The 17401-nt window shown below is 41.0% G+C and overlaps 2 protein-coding genes across 2 annotated transcripts; one reads left to right on the top strand and one right to left on the bottom strand.

Annotated features, from left to right (window-relative positions):
- Positions 1-6682: 6682 nt before the first annotated feature.
- Positions 6683-12190, bottom strand: PSMA2 (proteasome 20S subunit alpha 2). Its single transcript, XM_015854922.3, has 8 exons — positions 12108-12190; positions 10444-10520; positions 9865-9997; positions 9360-9482; positions 8933-9014; positions 7644-7717; positions 7179-7236; positions 6683-7096 (listed from the first exon to the last, which is right to left on the bottom strand). The coding sequence occupies exons 1-8, from the start codon at positions 12146-12148 to the stop codon at positions 6980-6982; spliced, it is 705 nt and encodes a 234-aa protein (XP_015710408.1). The 5' UTR covers positions 12149-12190; the 3' UTR covers positions 6683-6979.
- Positions 12191-12476: 286 nt separating this feature from the next.
- On the top strand, positions 12477-13848 carry MRPL32 (mitochondrial ribosomal protein L32). The gene is made up of 3 exons (XM_015854923.3): positions 12477-12628; positions 12725-12906; positions 13259-13848. Exons 1-3 carry the CDS (start codon positions 12511-12513, stop codon positions 13511-13513), a joined length of 555 nt encoding a protein of 184 aa, XP_015710409.1. The 5' UTR covers positions 12477-12510; the 3' UTR covers positions 13514-13848.
- Positions 13849-17401: the final 3553 nt, after the last annotated feature.

Here is a 17401-nt window from a genome sequence, read left to right as displayed (position 1 = left end):
AGTTCTCAAAAATCATTAAGCTGTTCTCACAACCCTGGGTAACACTGTCCTGGTTAACTGAGTCTCTTCTCCCCGTATTGGCCAAAGCAGGCAGAAGAAACATCCTTCAAATCCAGAAAGTAAACACCACCTATTTATTCCTTAACTGGGTTAATAAAGTGCATGGATTTGCCACCACTGAGTGTATGCATTCAACAATTCTATTACTTGCCCTCAAGTCTTGTACCAAACAATTGTACTTTCTATCAGAAAATTTTGCAAAATTGGAGTCCAAACTCCAAAAAGTTATCTATTATTTCTTCTATCCTTCTACAGTTACATATCCTTATAGGGCACCGCTTTACCCTGACTGGGCAATCTCTTGCTTTTAACTTCTATTCAGGGCTTCATGTGTGGCCCTGATGCCCACACCCCTAAGTGCATCATATTTGATATTGCTGTGACTCCTGGGGTACAACATTGTTTTTCCCCATTTGTGCTAAAGTCAGACTTACAGTTTTTAATCAGTCAATATTGTTGGACCCTTAGCTCCAGTTTTATTAAATTTCTTGCCAGAGCAACCTGGCAAGGTTGCTTGTTACCTGTCAGGTACAAGAATTTCTGTATTCCTACTTAGTTTATATTTAATTAATCCAAAAAAAAACCGTAAACCTTTTCTTGTTGGGCAGTAGCTTCTATTACTGTTACAAAACCATCTATGAGTAGTAAGAAGCACCCATATCCACCAGAAAATAAATCTCTTTATCCTGCTTCCCTAGGTGCAATTTCCCGTTGCAGTTTGCACACTGCTTTCCTTCCGGTGGGGCGGAGCCCTCCCTGGGCACTTCAAGCCCCCACTCCCCCCACCTCTCTCTGAGGGGATCTCTGGGTCCTACGGCCCTATTCTGGCACCACAACAGTAACAGCTGTTATTATCACCAATTCCCTTACTATCTGTTTGTCAATCAGTTTTGTTCTGTTTTCATATCGTCAACCTCTTTTCAGTCTTGACATCCCTGTTATACCTTGCCAGTCCTTCCTCCTCCAGCCTGTGTCTGTCCCAAACTCTCACTTTCCAAACTCTCATCATTACATAAACTACTAACATCCTACTTCAGTTTCATCTCCTTCTCTCCAGAGGTGTCCAGTGCTAACACTGGGATTTCAGGTTTCCTACATCTCTGCACATGAAGGCTATTCTCACTTCCATTGCCCCCTCCTCCCCACCTCCCCCTTTTGCTGTTTACAGCAACAGTTTCTGTACCCGGCTCTCTCTCACTCCAAGAGTTCTTGCAAAGGGGGGGGAAACAATACAGGGGGTTGCTCTCATACCAGCACAGATAAACTCACTTTCTCTTTAACCCTTTTTCCTTTGTACACGATTTCGCTATTTGTACCTTCAGTTACACTTTGACACACCCTCAATTATACTTCTGTATACCAATAGCAATTACACTTCCTTATACCATCAAAGCAGTTTGTCCCATTCCCTTCAAAACCCACATATCAAACAGTACAATTTTTCAGTTTCCACAAACATCCTTAATACCATTTAACTTTCCCTTAGCAATCCATATCATTCAATTCCTTGGGCTGTTCCACCCTTATCTTTATGGCCACATTTCATTTTTTTTTTTTTTTTCTTGATTCCCAATTTCATCTTTATCCCTATCCTTTTTCCCGGTCTTGGAATCATTTTAACCCGTCCCCCAACTTAGACACTAACCACCAATTATTACATTATTTGATGAGGGTGTTCTTGCTTAGAGTCCCTCCCGGTTCCCCAGCAATATCCCTCCAACATGCCAATATACATCCTAAGAGATTTTCTAAGGTATCTCTTTCCCTTATGTTCATACACACACGAGGAGGGGGAACAATGGTTCAAAAACAAATTTCGTAAAGTTAACATGTTAAAGCGGAGGTAACACAACCCTATTGTTTCTCTAATCTGGATCATTATCACATTTAAACCGCGGTATTTTCTACAACAAAAGCAACAGGTTCTCGATACTAATTGTGGTTTGCCTTTTGTGGGCTTTTTCCCCCACCCGACTCCATATGCACTTCACTAATATGTGTGTTACAATTGCCACAATACTAACAACAATTAATAAGACAAAAACAACGTAACAAATACAAAAACATCGTAACATGTAGAACATAGAGGCCTTTCGCATCGTCCGTCCCCGGCCGTTTCCCTCGTGGGAGGACGGAACCGCGGGTCGGGACTCCGCACTCGCCCCGCAGGCAGCATATTCTGATTCTTTCTTTGAAAAGGGGTTTTGTTCTTTACACATAAATTCAAGATCTGACAGACCCAACCTTTATCAGATCCATATTTTGGCCAAAATATTGATTTTCCCTGTAGTGGCTCTCTAGGCCACATCTGTGCACAATATTTTAAACATCTTTTCCCTATCCTTGTCCATGGTTTTGGGATCATTTTTTTTTTTTCAATTCTGTAGTATCTTTCCCAAGGGGCTATCTTTGGGCACAGTGTTAGGGACCCTTTTACCCTGTTATACGGAGCTCCTATTACCCATCCCTCCGGAGTGCTACTGTGAACTACCCAGCTCACATGTCACTCCGATTCTCGGATTTTTGGGCCCAATCCCTCGGGAGCACCCGCTCCGTCTCTGGGATTAAATAGGGGTGTACTGCTGGCACTTCGTCAAGTGCGCAGGGTACCGTACACCAACAGCTCCCTCCCGAGACTCTCGCTTTCAGCACCGCAGCCGCTTCGTCCGTCTCCGGCCGTGCCCCTCGCGGGACAACGGAACCGCGGATTGGGACTCCGCACTCACTTCGCACTAGAAGTGCGTCTCAGCCACACACACTCAAGAGTCTCAACCCAAGATAAGAATTAAATTCCCTTACCTTGATCCGTGCACGAATTTTTCCGGGTCTGCAAGGGTTAACACCTGTGCCAGCCTAGCCCCTTGGCTTTCACAGAGTCCGTCCTTTATGTAACAATCTCGGTTTCCCATCGGCTGTCCTGAGAAGTCACCTCACCACCCAGACAGGACCGCTAAAATCAGCGGAGTGCACTTATCCTGTCCAGTGCAGTGGGGGACACCCCAAGAAGCGATAATGAATCCCGGACGAGCCCCCAAATTGTTGGAAATATCCTCAATAAATTTTGGTCAGGACGGTATCTCTGATAAAAAGCAGTTTTTATTCGCGATTGCAATGGCGGGCGCCCTGATGGCAGAAGCGCACTTATGGACATGATGTTACAGTTTTTATACCTTTTCTCCCAGATGTTTTCCCCTCCCCTCTCCCCTTTGGTTGGGTATTACAATTTTACCCGAGGTTTGCATTTGTTAAATTTGTTAGTTCACTTGCTATCTTGTCAGTCGCCATCCTGCTGTTTCTGTCTCCAAGATGTCTCGGTACTCTTATCGTACTGATATGTTGATTGGCTTCAAAGCTTCTTCCATTCTGTCCTAGAGGCCTTTGTTAAACAAAGAGCCCGGGGAGGGGGTGATTCCAGTCCTTCCCGATATCTCTTCAGGCACATCCTAAGGTATGTCACGACTTGTATATTTTTACAATGCGTACAACAAAACACTAAAACATACATTGTTGCTAGTTTATACAGGCATATTGTTAGTTCTATTTCAGACAGCTGGACAGACAGGAGCTGCAGTCTTTGTACATAATAACTTCTACCTAATAACTACAAACTGCTTCACTTATATAATGAGACCTTGAAATAAAATATTCTTATCTTATTCTAAATGCAGAAACAACATTTGATTCCCACAGGATGAAGTCAGAAGTATTCCTCAGGTTACTTTGACCCAGCTCCTCTACTCAATCAGTCAAAATCAATTTCTTTGGCTACCTTTCCCTTCTAGCTGTATTGTCTTAACTATAGACTCAGCTGTGCTATCCCAGCTGTGTTAGCAATGTCAACATGTCCCACTAGTCCTATTCTTCTGATATTCCCCAAGGCCTAGGATGCTTAATCTTCATGAAGGGTCCCTTTTTTTCTTGATTCTTGTTTTCAGGACTGGGCAAAAAATACAAATAACATCCACACCAATTACCAGAAAGTCATCATTTTCATTACTCAGCACACAGTACTTCCTATACAATGCACATTTGGTGTCAAAATCAATAATATTTGAAAGATCTGGTTACGAAGTTTATCCTGAATAAAACATTCAGCTAATAACTGGCAGTGTGGGACTATCCTGACTCCCCACCTCAGAGCAAAGGTTATACGGGGCACACTGCTCCTCCAGGCTCCACCACAAGCCACCTTTCCGTGCTGGTACACATTCAATTATTCTTTCTCGGAGCTATGAGTTAAGAAGCTTGTAGTGTATTAGGTGAAAGGCGGGGCTTTGGGTTGTTACAGGAAAGGTTCCACCTCCCTAGTTAATATACGTGACGCAAGCATATGGGCGTGATAAGCCATGCCTACTCTCTAGAAGGCTCTGTGCCAAGGGTATATAAGGATGTGTAAACTTGAATAAAACGCCATTTGCCATGCGATCTCTTGTCGCTGCCTCGGCATTTGGCCCAGCTGCAGACAGTCAGGGATGAACACGGGACAATTCAGAGCTACAGAAACTACTTGGCTCCATCCCTCTCAAGAGATAGGCACAATTATAAATGATTGTCTGCAGTCCATCCAGCTCAAGGCTGGACAGCTGGCTTTGCTAACACCAGAATGACTTTTTTCCTCCTGCCTTTTTTTCTTTTTCCCTTTCCAGAAACACTACATAGGACCTGTCTTTACAGTCACTCAAAAAAGAGGGGGAGATGCTGTCTAAATGTCCTCTTGCTATCATTGCAGTTAATAAAGCCTCAGTTTGACCTGTTTTAAATTGTACTTGTTTTATTTGAAGTCCCCATATTCTCTGACACAGAAGTTACTACATCATTAAACCAGAAGAAAAATGGAATGCATGAACTTTCACATTTCTTCATCACCTATAAAATGAGCAATTTTCTACACAGAGGAAAGCTGTTAACTTAAAGCAATACACACACACAAAGAAAAACAACCCACCCAAAAAGCATGAACACCTTGAAACATTTTTCCTTTGCTTTACTATTACTATCTTGCGATTGAAGTACTTTGGTTTTGATTACATTTCACAGGGTGCTCTTCTCTAATCAACTCTTTCTAGTAGAGGATGCAACTAACCTACTGCCATTCATGCTAACTATTTTCTTAAATACCTACCTGCTTTTTTTTTTTTTTTTTTTTTTTCTTCTTCTTTTGCATACAAAATTCCCTTATCTATATAACATTAAAAACAGATTGGATGCATGTAAATATTATGGTAGAGTTCAGTTTTTCTGAATGATGATTCTGGGAGCACAAATTAAAATCTAGTAATATAGTCTCTGGATACACTTCCTTGTTGCTCAGTTTTCGCTAAGAATCAGAACATGAATTAGTTTTGTGTGAAAAATACAAAGTGATCTGGACAAATCTTAAAGAACCATCTGAACATAAATTTTTATTTTTGATATTATGAAATAAAAATTTATGGTGTGTTTCAGAAATTCACAGAATCACTGAATTGTTATTTGCCTAAATTCTTATTTGCCTAAATTCTTATTCGCCTAATGATAACATAAAACATTAGAAAACAGACATAGAAAAGATCAGTTAGTTTGTATGTCACTTTTTTTAGACTTTTTATTTTCTTCATTGGTTATGGATGGTTAACATTTGACCTGTCTGGCTGCTAACTTTACTAATATACAAGCAGACTGATCCAACTATTGTAGTTTCCATTTCATTATCAGTAACTTTAAAAGACTTCTACTTTAAAAAAAGTATATTTAAGCCTCTTTCTTTTGTGCAGTTTGTTTCTACATAACCCTACAGACACTACACACTTAAGAAAGAACCAGAAGAAACTAATGGTACATATACCCACCATAATGTTCAAGTATCTAGTTCTGCATGTTTAAAAGTAGCAATGCATAAATTTAGTGATCTTTTCGTTACCATTCCATCTTGCAAGTTGAAAAGTACTTCAGCATTATTCAAGGAATAAAGTAATTACATTACATGTTTCATAGTTTCATAGTTTCATAGTTTCGTGCAGGTTGGAAGGGACCTTAGAGATCATCGAGTCCAGCCCCCGGGATTCGAGCCTCTGTGTAGCAGAGCAGCATTTCTACCACTTGCGCCACAGGGGGGATTCGAACCCCGGGCCCCAGTGTTGCAAGGTGGCGTCTTTAACCACTGCGCCACCGGGGCACACTAATGTTCTCATTTTGCTTTCCACATCCCATTGATTTTTAAAAGTACTGGTAAATGCATTTAGGTTTTGATCTATAGCAATTGTTTCTGTTATTCCTAACAGCATTACAGGATTGAAGAATTTCAATTTCTAGGATCATAGAAGTCAAATGACTAACAAAAAACAAACTCTTAAGATGCGAAGACTGAGACAATTGTAGACACTCAGAAGCAGAGCTGTTTGAGTAAATCACAGTTCATCCCCCAAATCGAAGACTGTTCTACACGCCTATGGAAGTATGTTTTACACCAGAGCAACCCATTTTAGGAAGTTACTTAATAATTACACTAAATTCCAAAGTGAAAAAATGCTCTTGTATGCACAGAGTTTAGAAGTTCACAATGGCTAACGTGGAAAAAATTTTCCTCAACAATGAAGATACCAAAATCTCAGCTTCCTAGAGACAAACAAAAAGACGCACACACTTTCCCGCAAAACAGAGGCCTTCAACCTTTATTATTTTGCCTTTTTATGTGTTCAGTATAACTTTACATTTCGTACAGTATTTGGTGTACAAACTTTCCATGTACCAAGGGGAAGAGTAATCTGTATTAAGATTCAATTTATTACAACATCAGGACTGCTGCATTTTCACCCATGACATTTAAAAAATCTGTCAAACCATGTAGAAATAAGTATGCAAAAACTGCAAAGAAAAACATTGAAGGAGCCAAAATTAAAAAGACCTTAGTGTGAATTCTCACAGTCTTACTTGGTTTCTACTAGGCTATTGCAGCCAAGTAGTCCTTAACCTCAGTTGGAGTTAGCCTCCTAAAACCGGCTTCATTACATATGCCAACTTCAATGTTGTCTTCTGTCATTTGCCCTTCAAAGCTCTCCTATTAAAGAAAATATAGTTCAGTGAATCATTTCAATGATATTGCAAGAGTAAGATGCATATTCTTTACATGTTTTCCTAACCTTTAATGTTAAGATAGCTGTATGAATGGCATCTTCAAGCTCCAAATCTTCATTGTATCTGTAAAAAGATCACATATTTCAGCACAGTACAATCTTTCTGAATCCTACTAAGTCTAGAACTTCTACAAACTCAAACAGTATTCAAGTCTCCAAGTAGTTGTATGAACTGCTATATTAATATTCAAAACAGTTATCATTATTTAAAGAAATCACTAATGCTGCTGATACTGTGTAGAACAATGCTTTTGCAAATATATAAACACACTGCTTATTGTACTGGATTAATTAATCATATACACAAAAGTTTAACATGTTAACATGGTAATTAGAAACATCGTGTCATAAGCATTTGAAATCTTTGTACCATTAACTCAAAAGTATATATATTTATATTTTCCTGAGTTTTTTATCTGAAGCCTGGAAAAAGAGATAGTATTCTTTTAGACATTATAAAAATACACATACCTTTTCTCAAGAAATGTTTTTCCATTGACGTAATTTTTTCCCATTGCTGTTGCTTTCCAAGCAAAATAAGCTCCCTGTAAAAACAACAATCTATTGTTTTTTCTAATTCAGTCAAACATTACATATCCAGTTGTTTGGTAACAGGTACAGAAGCCATTAGAAAAATTCTGAATGTTATGCAAACATGTGAGGTTATTTTGGGTTATATTCACACTAATTTGATGTGAAAACATTTGCTATGGAAACATATAAAACACTCTTATTGGGCCTTGCTGATAAATTAGAACTGCCAATACTTTGAAAAATAGATTTAGTAAGTTGTTATCATAGTTTGATTTGGGATTCCTTGAACAGAAACTCTATCCTTGAGAATGAACAGTCAGTTCTTTCACGAGGCTCATCTCATATATAAATAAATGTATATATATATTTATAGGTATATGTATGTGTGTTTATGCACATACACAAATAAATACATGTGTATATATGCATTTCAAAAGACTTGATACACAACAGCCATCTGATTTATCTTAGCTACTACCAAGGTATTTAGCCATTGGGCCTGTTCTTTCCTGTGGCATAAAGATAATCACACCCTATCTATAGCTCAATCAAGATGCCTTACACAAGGCATTGTATTTTGTTTTTTACATTTGACCATCGGGCAGTGACTCACACTTCTGAAACTTATTGAAGATCATGAGAGTAACAGATATTTTAATATGATGAAAAGTCTGGTAACTTACATGGAAATCAACAGGTAATTTTTAGTAAAGACACTGTTGTAACACAGCAAATAAACTCACATAAACTAACCACTGCCACTAAATCTGAAAATATTTGCATCACATTTCACAGTGGAACAGACTTTGGCCTAATTTTGCTACAGCTTAGAGAATAACTATTTGAACTGCATATTTGAGGTCAAATACTTTTTCTTGGTACCTGATGCAGAATGCCAGAATGACTGTTGCTGTTACTACCAAGCAGGTAGGAAGAGATGAAAAAGGGTGGTGATGTCCTTCAAAAACTGTTGCCATTCCTCATGCAGTCATGCATAAATATGGAGGCACAGAATAAGCAAGCAGGTGTCACCCACTTCCTAAACTTCCTTTGGCACAACAGCCAAAACTCCAGGCACATTCCCAGCATGAATCATTCTGACTTCTGAATTCTGGTTAAGGAATCTTTACTTCTAGCCTTCAAACCACAAAAAGTATTTCACAAGCACATACGAAATTTTAGATATTTTACAGAAGCAGTTGAATTTACAAGTGTAAGATACTTACAGATGGATCTGACTGAAATAAGTAGGGCCGCCCCTCATTCCAGCCACATATTAGCAGTGATACACCAAATGGACGAACACCTCTACGTAAAAATAAAAAAACACCACACAAACAAAAAAAAACCAACTCAGAGCAGGCATGCTAAATTCATAAATGTATTGAATGAACACCAAAGCTGCTTTACTGCGGATGCATCAAATTTCCCCAAAGGCCTCCCACCAGCACAGAGCTGTTATCATGACTAGTCAACCAATTCAAGATATAACAACTATCTCACCCACTGCAGCTATTGGTCCTCCTACTCACCCACTTTCTATGATCATTTTCCAGTGAAAAATATCTGCGTTTTTGACATTAAAAATTAATCACCAGGTAGTTGTCATACTTTACTGTTCTAACTACCTGCAAACTTTGGAAAACCACATACCCAGACTGCGTATATTCCTGCATCACAGAAGCAATTCTTTGTACTAGTTGAGCTGTTGGAATAGGCTCATGATAAACCAAGAAATACTGCTGGGCCAGCTTCCGTGCTCTGTGTACAAGTACTCTAAAAACAGAGACAAAATTATTGTATTAGAAATCAAACTATTTGTTACGATTTTAGCCAAAAATTCTTCAAAATTACTATTCAAAGGAATTAGGCTTCTGACAAACAGAATGCATGAAAACGTAAGATTATACTGAGTTTTATTCTACTGAGATACCAACACAGTGCTCCCTGGAGTACTTTGAAAAACAGAAACTAAGACTGAATTCATTGCTCTTTATCTCACACTCATTTTTGAGATTTATTAATTACCTTGGTAAATAATATTATAAAAAATCTTATAGAGAAAGATCTCATATACAGTGTAACCCAACATACTATTAAGCTATACGTACAGAAAAATGTATCTAAATGATGACCAAGCATATATATTTTGAAATACCTGTAATCTGGTCCCATACCACTATACACTAAACCTATATGTTTGGTAATTGGTTCTACTTTATGAACACTCCTCTCATCATATAGAATGGATTTCTGCTTCTTTTCCGTTGCTAACACCACTCCATTTGCAGCTAGGAAAAAAAAAAAAAAAGTTATATTGAACTACACTTATAGAAAGCAGTTGAAATACAGAACAGATGTGTAGGAATAAAGGAGTCTGCTCCTCCATTTTTAAAAATCTCTTCAAGTTTAGAATCATGTTAAAGAGACACTTTGATGAATCCACCCAACATAAGGTTTCCCAATTTAAATAACAATACAGTTCTCATAATCACATTTTATATATTCTTAAGTATATATTAATAATTAAGCAGTTGAAATAACTATTTCTTTACATAGAAACATATCTAGACTTATTTTCTTAAGTAACAATAGCACTCTGAAGCAAAGGTGTTTGTTTCTACTGGTTGTGTCTCCGAAAGTACCCTAGCAACTTTCTTCACAAATGGAGCTCTATCTTTCCCATCTTCCTTATGGCACTCAGTCATTCACTACTGTAGTTATGATATGAACAAACCTTTAATCCCAACTGATGGAGCTCCTGCAGCCACTGCAGCCAAAGCATACTCAATCTGAACAAGTTTCCCAGAAGGACTGAAAATGAAAGGGCAGAAGTAAACTTGATGTAAATCTGATATGCTCAAATATGCATCAATTAACTTCCAGTTAACTAATTAAAATTAATCAATTAACTCAAATATGCATCAGTTAGCTTCCTTTTAAATCTCTTTACAGCTTGTATCTGTATACTCTAAATAAATAAATACAAATCTGAAGACTTTATAAGAGCCAGGCTGATAAAGCCCAGAACCTTTACACCTGCCTGCAACATCAATGAAAACTGATGCTTCTTGAATAGGATTAAGATCTGATTGCAATGCCAAGTTTCCCACTCAGTGGGATCATGAATTTCTACTGAAATAGCATTTATACATGTTTTGCAAAAAATTTTGAAACACTGAGGCTAACTGTTTAAAGACAGAAGTAGAACACTGCTATTTTTTTTCACTTATATGGCCAACAACACAAGATGCAAATATCTCATTTCAGCTCCAGGTATTCCCACATCTTGCTTTAAAGACCATTAACAATACCAGCAAATCAATAATTTCCTGTATGAGAATCAAAACATCCAGAACATCAGCAAAATAAATTAAAAACTAGCACTAACTAAAATAATTGATTCTCACTACATGGAAGAAGTGAATATGGAAAAGCGTTAGTAATTGTTATCTCTTTCATGTGAATACAAACCCAAACAGTTTCATTGTATTAGTGCTTTGCAAAGTACAAAAACTTTGTGAACTCCATTAGGAAAGAGCTAATGAAAAATTCACTCCTTTGAGCGAAGTGGGCGCATTCAGCTGAATTCTAAGAAGATTCTAACACTAAGAAGATTCCTACTGCCTCATTTGCTTAACCACAACATCACTTCAGTGAACTATTTTGCAATTACACTATATTACATAGCACTACTCTCAGATTAAGAAGCCACTTTACCAAAGCCAGCAGACTCTCGCTTTAACTTTCTCTTTTTGCATCTTCATAATATTATTCTCGACAACACCTTCATTTAAAAAATATATATTTTCTTTTATCTGAATTCATCTTTAGTGAGCTTATTAGGGTTAACATTTTAACAGCTACCAGTCCAACAGCATATTCAGCGCATCCTACATCTAAGCTATGCAAGACAGAAGACCATAGGAGAGCACGGCAGGAAGAGAAATAAACTCGTAGAAGTTCATCAGAAGCTCATCTGATGGCTTCCCTTTATTCTCACACGCTGCAAAGCTTATCTTATAGCACGCCCGCAATACTCAGCAACTAGGCTGTCCCCATGCACCGGGGGCAGCCCCGCCGTGAAGGTGCGATCCCCACCTATTTCCCCAGCTCTACCGGACTCCCTCACCCCAGGGGACGGAAGGCCGCTGCCCGGTTCGCCAGCCGCAGCCGGTATCCCCTGGCCCTCGCTGCTCCCTCACACCCGTCCCTTCTGCCTGGCCCAGCAGCGCTGGCAGGCCCGGCACCGGGAATGCAATGACTCTGCAAAGTACCCTCTTCGTGCTTCCCCCGCGCCGGACGGCCGCTTCACGCAGTCCGTGCGCTGTTCCCTTCTTCTCCCACGAGCCTGCCCGCTGCGAACCGGGGCCCGCGGCACCCTCCCCCAGTGCTACGCACCTGAAGGTAGTGAGGGAGAAGCTGTAACCTCGCTCCGCCATCTTGCAAGCGGCCCCCAAGCTATCCTCGCCAGTTCTCTGTGCGCAGGCACGGACTGCCCGATCGCCCTGCCCGTTTCCGGCGCGAGGACGCAGCTCGCGCGCTGATTGGCTCCGAGGGAAGCACGCCGCAGAGCGCCGCCGTGCGCCCAGCCCACGAGGGGGGCGGTTGGCCGGGATACCCGCCGTGAGGCATGCCGGGAGTTAGAGTCTGCGATCCCCTCCCCGCCTCCCCACAAGGGCTGCTGGGAGACCAAGTCCCCATCTCCGTTGTTGTTACTCTGTGACGCGTTCGAGGCACTCGCTTTCCCAGAAGGCTGAGCGCGCCTGCGGGCCCCTGGTTTCCTCCTGCTGTTCCTGCGGGCATGGCGATTATGCTGCTGCACATGGTGCCGTCAGTCCGCGTTCTTATCCAGCGCTTCTGGCAGCGGCTGGAGCGCGGCCGCTTGCTGGCAGCCTGCGGGGTGCAGAGCCCGCTGTGGGGTAGGCCGAGATGGGCGGGGGTGGTGCCGGGACCCGCGTTTGCTCTCCTCAGTCGGTTAAGGAAGGCCGGCGGTAACGAGTTCCGTTTCCCTTCAGGGCTGGAGCCCGCCGTCCAGACCCCCACTTGTCTGCCGGAGCCGGCAGCGGGCATCGCAGGGAGCGGCGAGGGGCTGGGCTTCCTCGGCAGCGTCTTGTGGATGGCGGCGCCGAAGAAAAGGCGTAGCATCGAGGTGAACCGCTGCAGGAGGAGGAATCCTCACAAGCTCATACCAGTCAAGGTGATGGCGATACATAAGCTCACCTTTGAGAAGCGTTACGGTAGTCAAAACTACCTTGAAAAAGCGTTCTGGAATTTGTTTATAAACAAGTTTAAAAGACATCATAATCTTCAAAATACTTTGTAATATGTAATAATCCACATTTGATATAGAAATGCATTACCAACGACTGTCGTTATTAGTTAGAAGAACAAGTTCTGAAAAGGCAAATGAATTTCCTCAGTATTTCATTTATTGCTTCGTAGTTGTGATTGCTCTTTTTTGTTTTGTTTTGATTTTTTTTTTTTTTGCTTTAGCTCGAATTACAGAATTTCCTATTTTTGACTGTTTTTTTTTTTTTTTTTTTTTCCAGAGGAACATAGATGTTTGCCCCGAATGTGGAAACTTGAAACTGAAGCATGTTCTTTGTGCTTATTGTTATGCAAAAGTCAAAGCAGAGACTCAACAGATACGGAAGGAAATAGGTAAAATGGAAGGAGGACCGTTTAATGCTCCTACTGTAGAGACTGTAGTCCTTTATGATGGAGAAAAGCCCACCGGAAAAGATGAAGGCAAGCGGATCATTGAGAGAGCCAGGAAGCGTCCATCTTGGTTTATTCAAAATTAACAGCAAGACAGAGCGTGTTTGTTAAGAATGTTTTCATAGTTGTGTTCAGTCAATGCTGATACTCAGTGTGCATGAGCTTTTGGGGTGCCTGATCAAATCACATTTCATATGCACTGCTTCTGTAGCATGCAGTGGGCAGTGCTTCTTGGTGTTATGTCTGTCATAGTGGTCAACAATTAAAGAGAAGTTGGGATCAGTCTTGTTGAAGTTCTATGTACAGTACAGTGACTACTTTGTATGTTAATGTTGTATTCTGTTTTTGTAAATATGTATTTTTAATTACTATTAACAAAGGAAAAACAATCACAAATACAAAAATAAGATTCCCAAAGAAATTTGTTTTCCGATTTTGGCTGTTGGTCTTAGATATTTTTTTCTAAATATCTAAAATTATTGTTAGTTAGAAAAAATATTATTGAGGAAGGATGTGGCTATCTGATAATTTCCATTGCTTTTAATAGAATCTGCCTGGATATCTCTGCAGTACTGATATTTGAAATCCTCAGCAATTCTCCTGTTTTTGAGTGAAACAGCAGCTGCCAAGTGATGTTCGCTCTTTTTCAGTGCTAGACTGAAGGTTATTCTCTCAGTTGTCAGTATGCAAAATAATGCCCCCCGAGTGTGCTGTGATTACTTCAGCAGAGTAACTAACTGTGATGCACTTACTGGAAATCTGGAAGTTGTTTAAGTACTGAAGCTCATTGTTTGCAACCATTCCTCTTTTGTAGTCTGGATGGTCAGTTTGTGCTCAGAAATAGCAAGGAACAACGTACCTTCCTGACTTGTGTCCTCTACAGAGCGAGGGAGGCTTTTTGGTGCCTATAGTCACAGCAGCTAGCTCTGTATTTCGGTTTGGTTTTAGCCACGCACGAGCATTAACTATTTAAACTAGTTTCAGTTAACTGCCTGGGCCTATGCTGTCTTGGTTTGGGGAGCTGTGGTGGTGAGGAAATATTCAGCATCCTTTTACACTTTTTATTATTTTTTTAATTTTTTTTTTTTATTGTCTGCCTCTCTGTAGAGGCTCCCCCCAAATTGGGCAGTTGATCTAGTGCCTGATTTAGTGGCTGGCAACCCTGCCTGGAGCAGGGGATTTGGAACTAGATGGTCTGTGAGGTCCCTTCCAAACCAAACCATTCTTTGATTCTATGAAAGTAAAATAGAAGTTTTGATTTCTTCCTGTTCAAAAACCTTTGATTTTTTTTTATTTCCCCCCTTTCCTATCACTAATAATGAGAAATGAAGAAATTATAAATGTTCTTTTGTCATGGTTTAATAATTTTGTATTTTTTGCTATCAGTATTCCACATCATAACATCATATAAAGCATGAATAATTTTACTGAATCTGCAACTTACAGAAGAAGACTACATCTCCCAGGGAACAACACGATAGGTCACGGGACCTGGACTCTATATTAACTCTGTCGCAGAACAGACTGAGGTCTTTCGAGTTCTGGCGTTCAGGGGAGTGTGTGGGAGCCTTCAGCCGTTCGCCTAGATTCACAGTAGGCCTCTCGGTTACGGGACTCATTCTCTCTCCTATTTTGCTTGATTCGTTAGCTCAATTTTCAATTATATTGTATTATATTGTGTTATCCTGTATTTCGATATAGTATTTAGTAAATAAGTGTGCCTCCTTAGATCGTTGCCGCTGTTTTCTTTTCCTAATTAACTTTTTTTCCTTTCGGCCTAGGGCCCCTCCGGGGCCTACGGCCCCTGTCACGGGCGCAGGTGGATTTTTAGTTCAAACCGTGACAGATTTTGGTGGAGAATGCGGGCAAATATTGAGTTGCTGTTTTTCTGTGTTTTCTTCTGTTGCTCTTTTAGCTTTTAACAGAGCTACGAGTTTTTTTCCCTGTTAAGGAGCTATCTCGTGTTTGCGATTCTGCACCTGCGAGCTTGACCTTGAAAGTCCAGGCGGACTGCCAATACTCCGGTATATTTTATAAACACTGCTGAGCTTTGTTTTCTTTTACTTTTTTCTCTCTATTGGAGGAAAAAAATGTTTTCTCTACTAAATTTGTTTTACCAGGGACTGTGTGCCATTGGTTCCTTTTTTGAGACGCTCCGAACACAAAATGATATTATTGACAAATTGGCTAATGTGCCTGATGTAGATGAATCCACGGTGGTACAAGATGATGGAAACCAGGATTTCCACAATCGCCTATTGAGGAAGCTAAACAACATGAGTTCCTCTCGACCTGTATCATCGAAAATCTCAACCATTAAAAAGAGACGTCCTCGTATTCAAGCAAATGACGATGATAAGTCACCTCGAATCAACAATGAGACTACACGTCTTGCCTTGTTGCTTTTCCTCTGTAGTCATGGGGAGGACATGAAGAAGTGGTGTAATTCATCCACTTCTGCACTTCAGGCACGAGTGAAAGAATTACAAGGTGAAACAACTACCAAGGTGAACTCTTCCAAGAAGGGGAGAGTTCCAGTTGCTGCAAGTCAACGAGGTAAACAATAGAGGGGCCCTGCCCCCAGCCAGGGGGGGGAAAGGGACAACAGAGTATACTGGACTGTGTGGATTAAGTGGCCTGGCACATCTCAACCACAGAAATATAAAGCCTTGGTGGACACTGGTGCACAATGCACCCTAATGCCCTCAAGTCACCAAGGGACACAACCAATATATATCCATGGAGTGACTGGGGGTTCCCAAGAATTGACTATGTTGGAGGCCGAAATAAGCCTCACTGGTAAAAACTGGCGAAGGCACCCTATTGTGACTGGTCCAGAGGCTCCATGTATACTGGGAATCGATTACCTTAGGATGGGATATTTCAAGGATCCCAAGGGGTATCGATGGGCCTTTGGGATAGCTGCTGTAAACACAAATGGTGTTAAGCAGCTGTCAACTTTACCTGGTCTGTCAGATGATCCTTCTGCTGTGGGGTTGCTCCAGGTAAAAGACCAAGAGGTACCAATTGCCACCAAAGTGGTTCACAGACGGCAGTACCGCACCAATAGGGACTCATTGCTCCCCATTCAAAAGCTAATTCGCCAATTAGAAAATCAGGGAGTGATTAGCAAAACCCACTCGCCTTTTAACAGCCCCATATGGCCAGTGCGTAAAACCAGTGGGGAATGGAGGCTGACGGTAGATTACCGTGGCCTGAATGAAGTCACACCTCCATTAAGTGCTGCTGTACCAGACATGCTAGAACTCCAGTATGAATTGGAGTCAAAAGAAGCTAGGTGGTATGCCACCATTGATATTGCTAATGCCTTCTTTTCCATCCCATTGGCTGCAAAATGTAGGCCACAGTTTGCTTTTACCTGGAGAGGTATTCAGTATACCTGGAACCGTTTACCCCAGGGGTGGAAGCACAGCCCAACAATTTGCCATGGATTGATCCAAGCTGTTTTGGAACAGGGTAATGCTCCTGAGCACTTGCAGTATATTGATGACATTGTGGTGTGGGGCCATACAGCAGCAGAGGTTTCCAAGAAAGGGAAACAGATAATCCAAATTCTTTTGAAAGCTGGTTTTGCCATTAAGCGCAGCAAGGTGAAGGGGCCTGCCCAGGAAATCCAGTTCTTAGGCATAAAATGGCAAGATGGACGTCGTCACATCCCAGCAGATGTGATTGACAAAATCACTGCTATGTCTCCGCCCACAAATAAAACAGAGACCCAATCTTTTCTGGGAGTAGTGGGCTTTTGGAGAATGCATGTCCCAAACTACAGCCACATAGTGAGCCCTCTCTATCAGGTAACACGGAAGAAGAATAATTTCTCATGGGGTCCTGAGCAGCAGCAGGCTTTTGAGCAGATAAAACAAGAAATAGCCCGTGCCGTGGCCTTGGGGCCAGTACGGACGGGACAGGATGTGAAGAACATCCTCTACACTGCTGCTGGAGAGAAAGGTCCC

This window comes from Coturnix japonica, chromosome 2 (assembly GCF_054131305.1).
Source record: "Coturnix japonica strain WE chromosome 2, WE-NBRP24, whole genome shotgun sequence".
NCBI lineage: Eukaryota > Metazoa > Chordata > Aves > Galliformes > Phasianidae > Coturnix > Coturnix japonica.
Note: the sequence above shows the minus strand (reverse complement) of the source record. Positions and strands in the feature narration are given on the sequence as shown.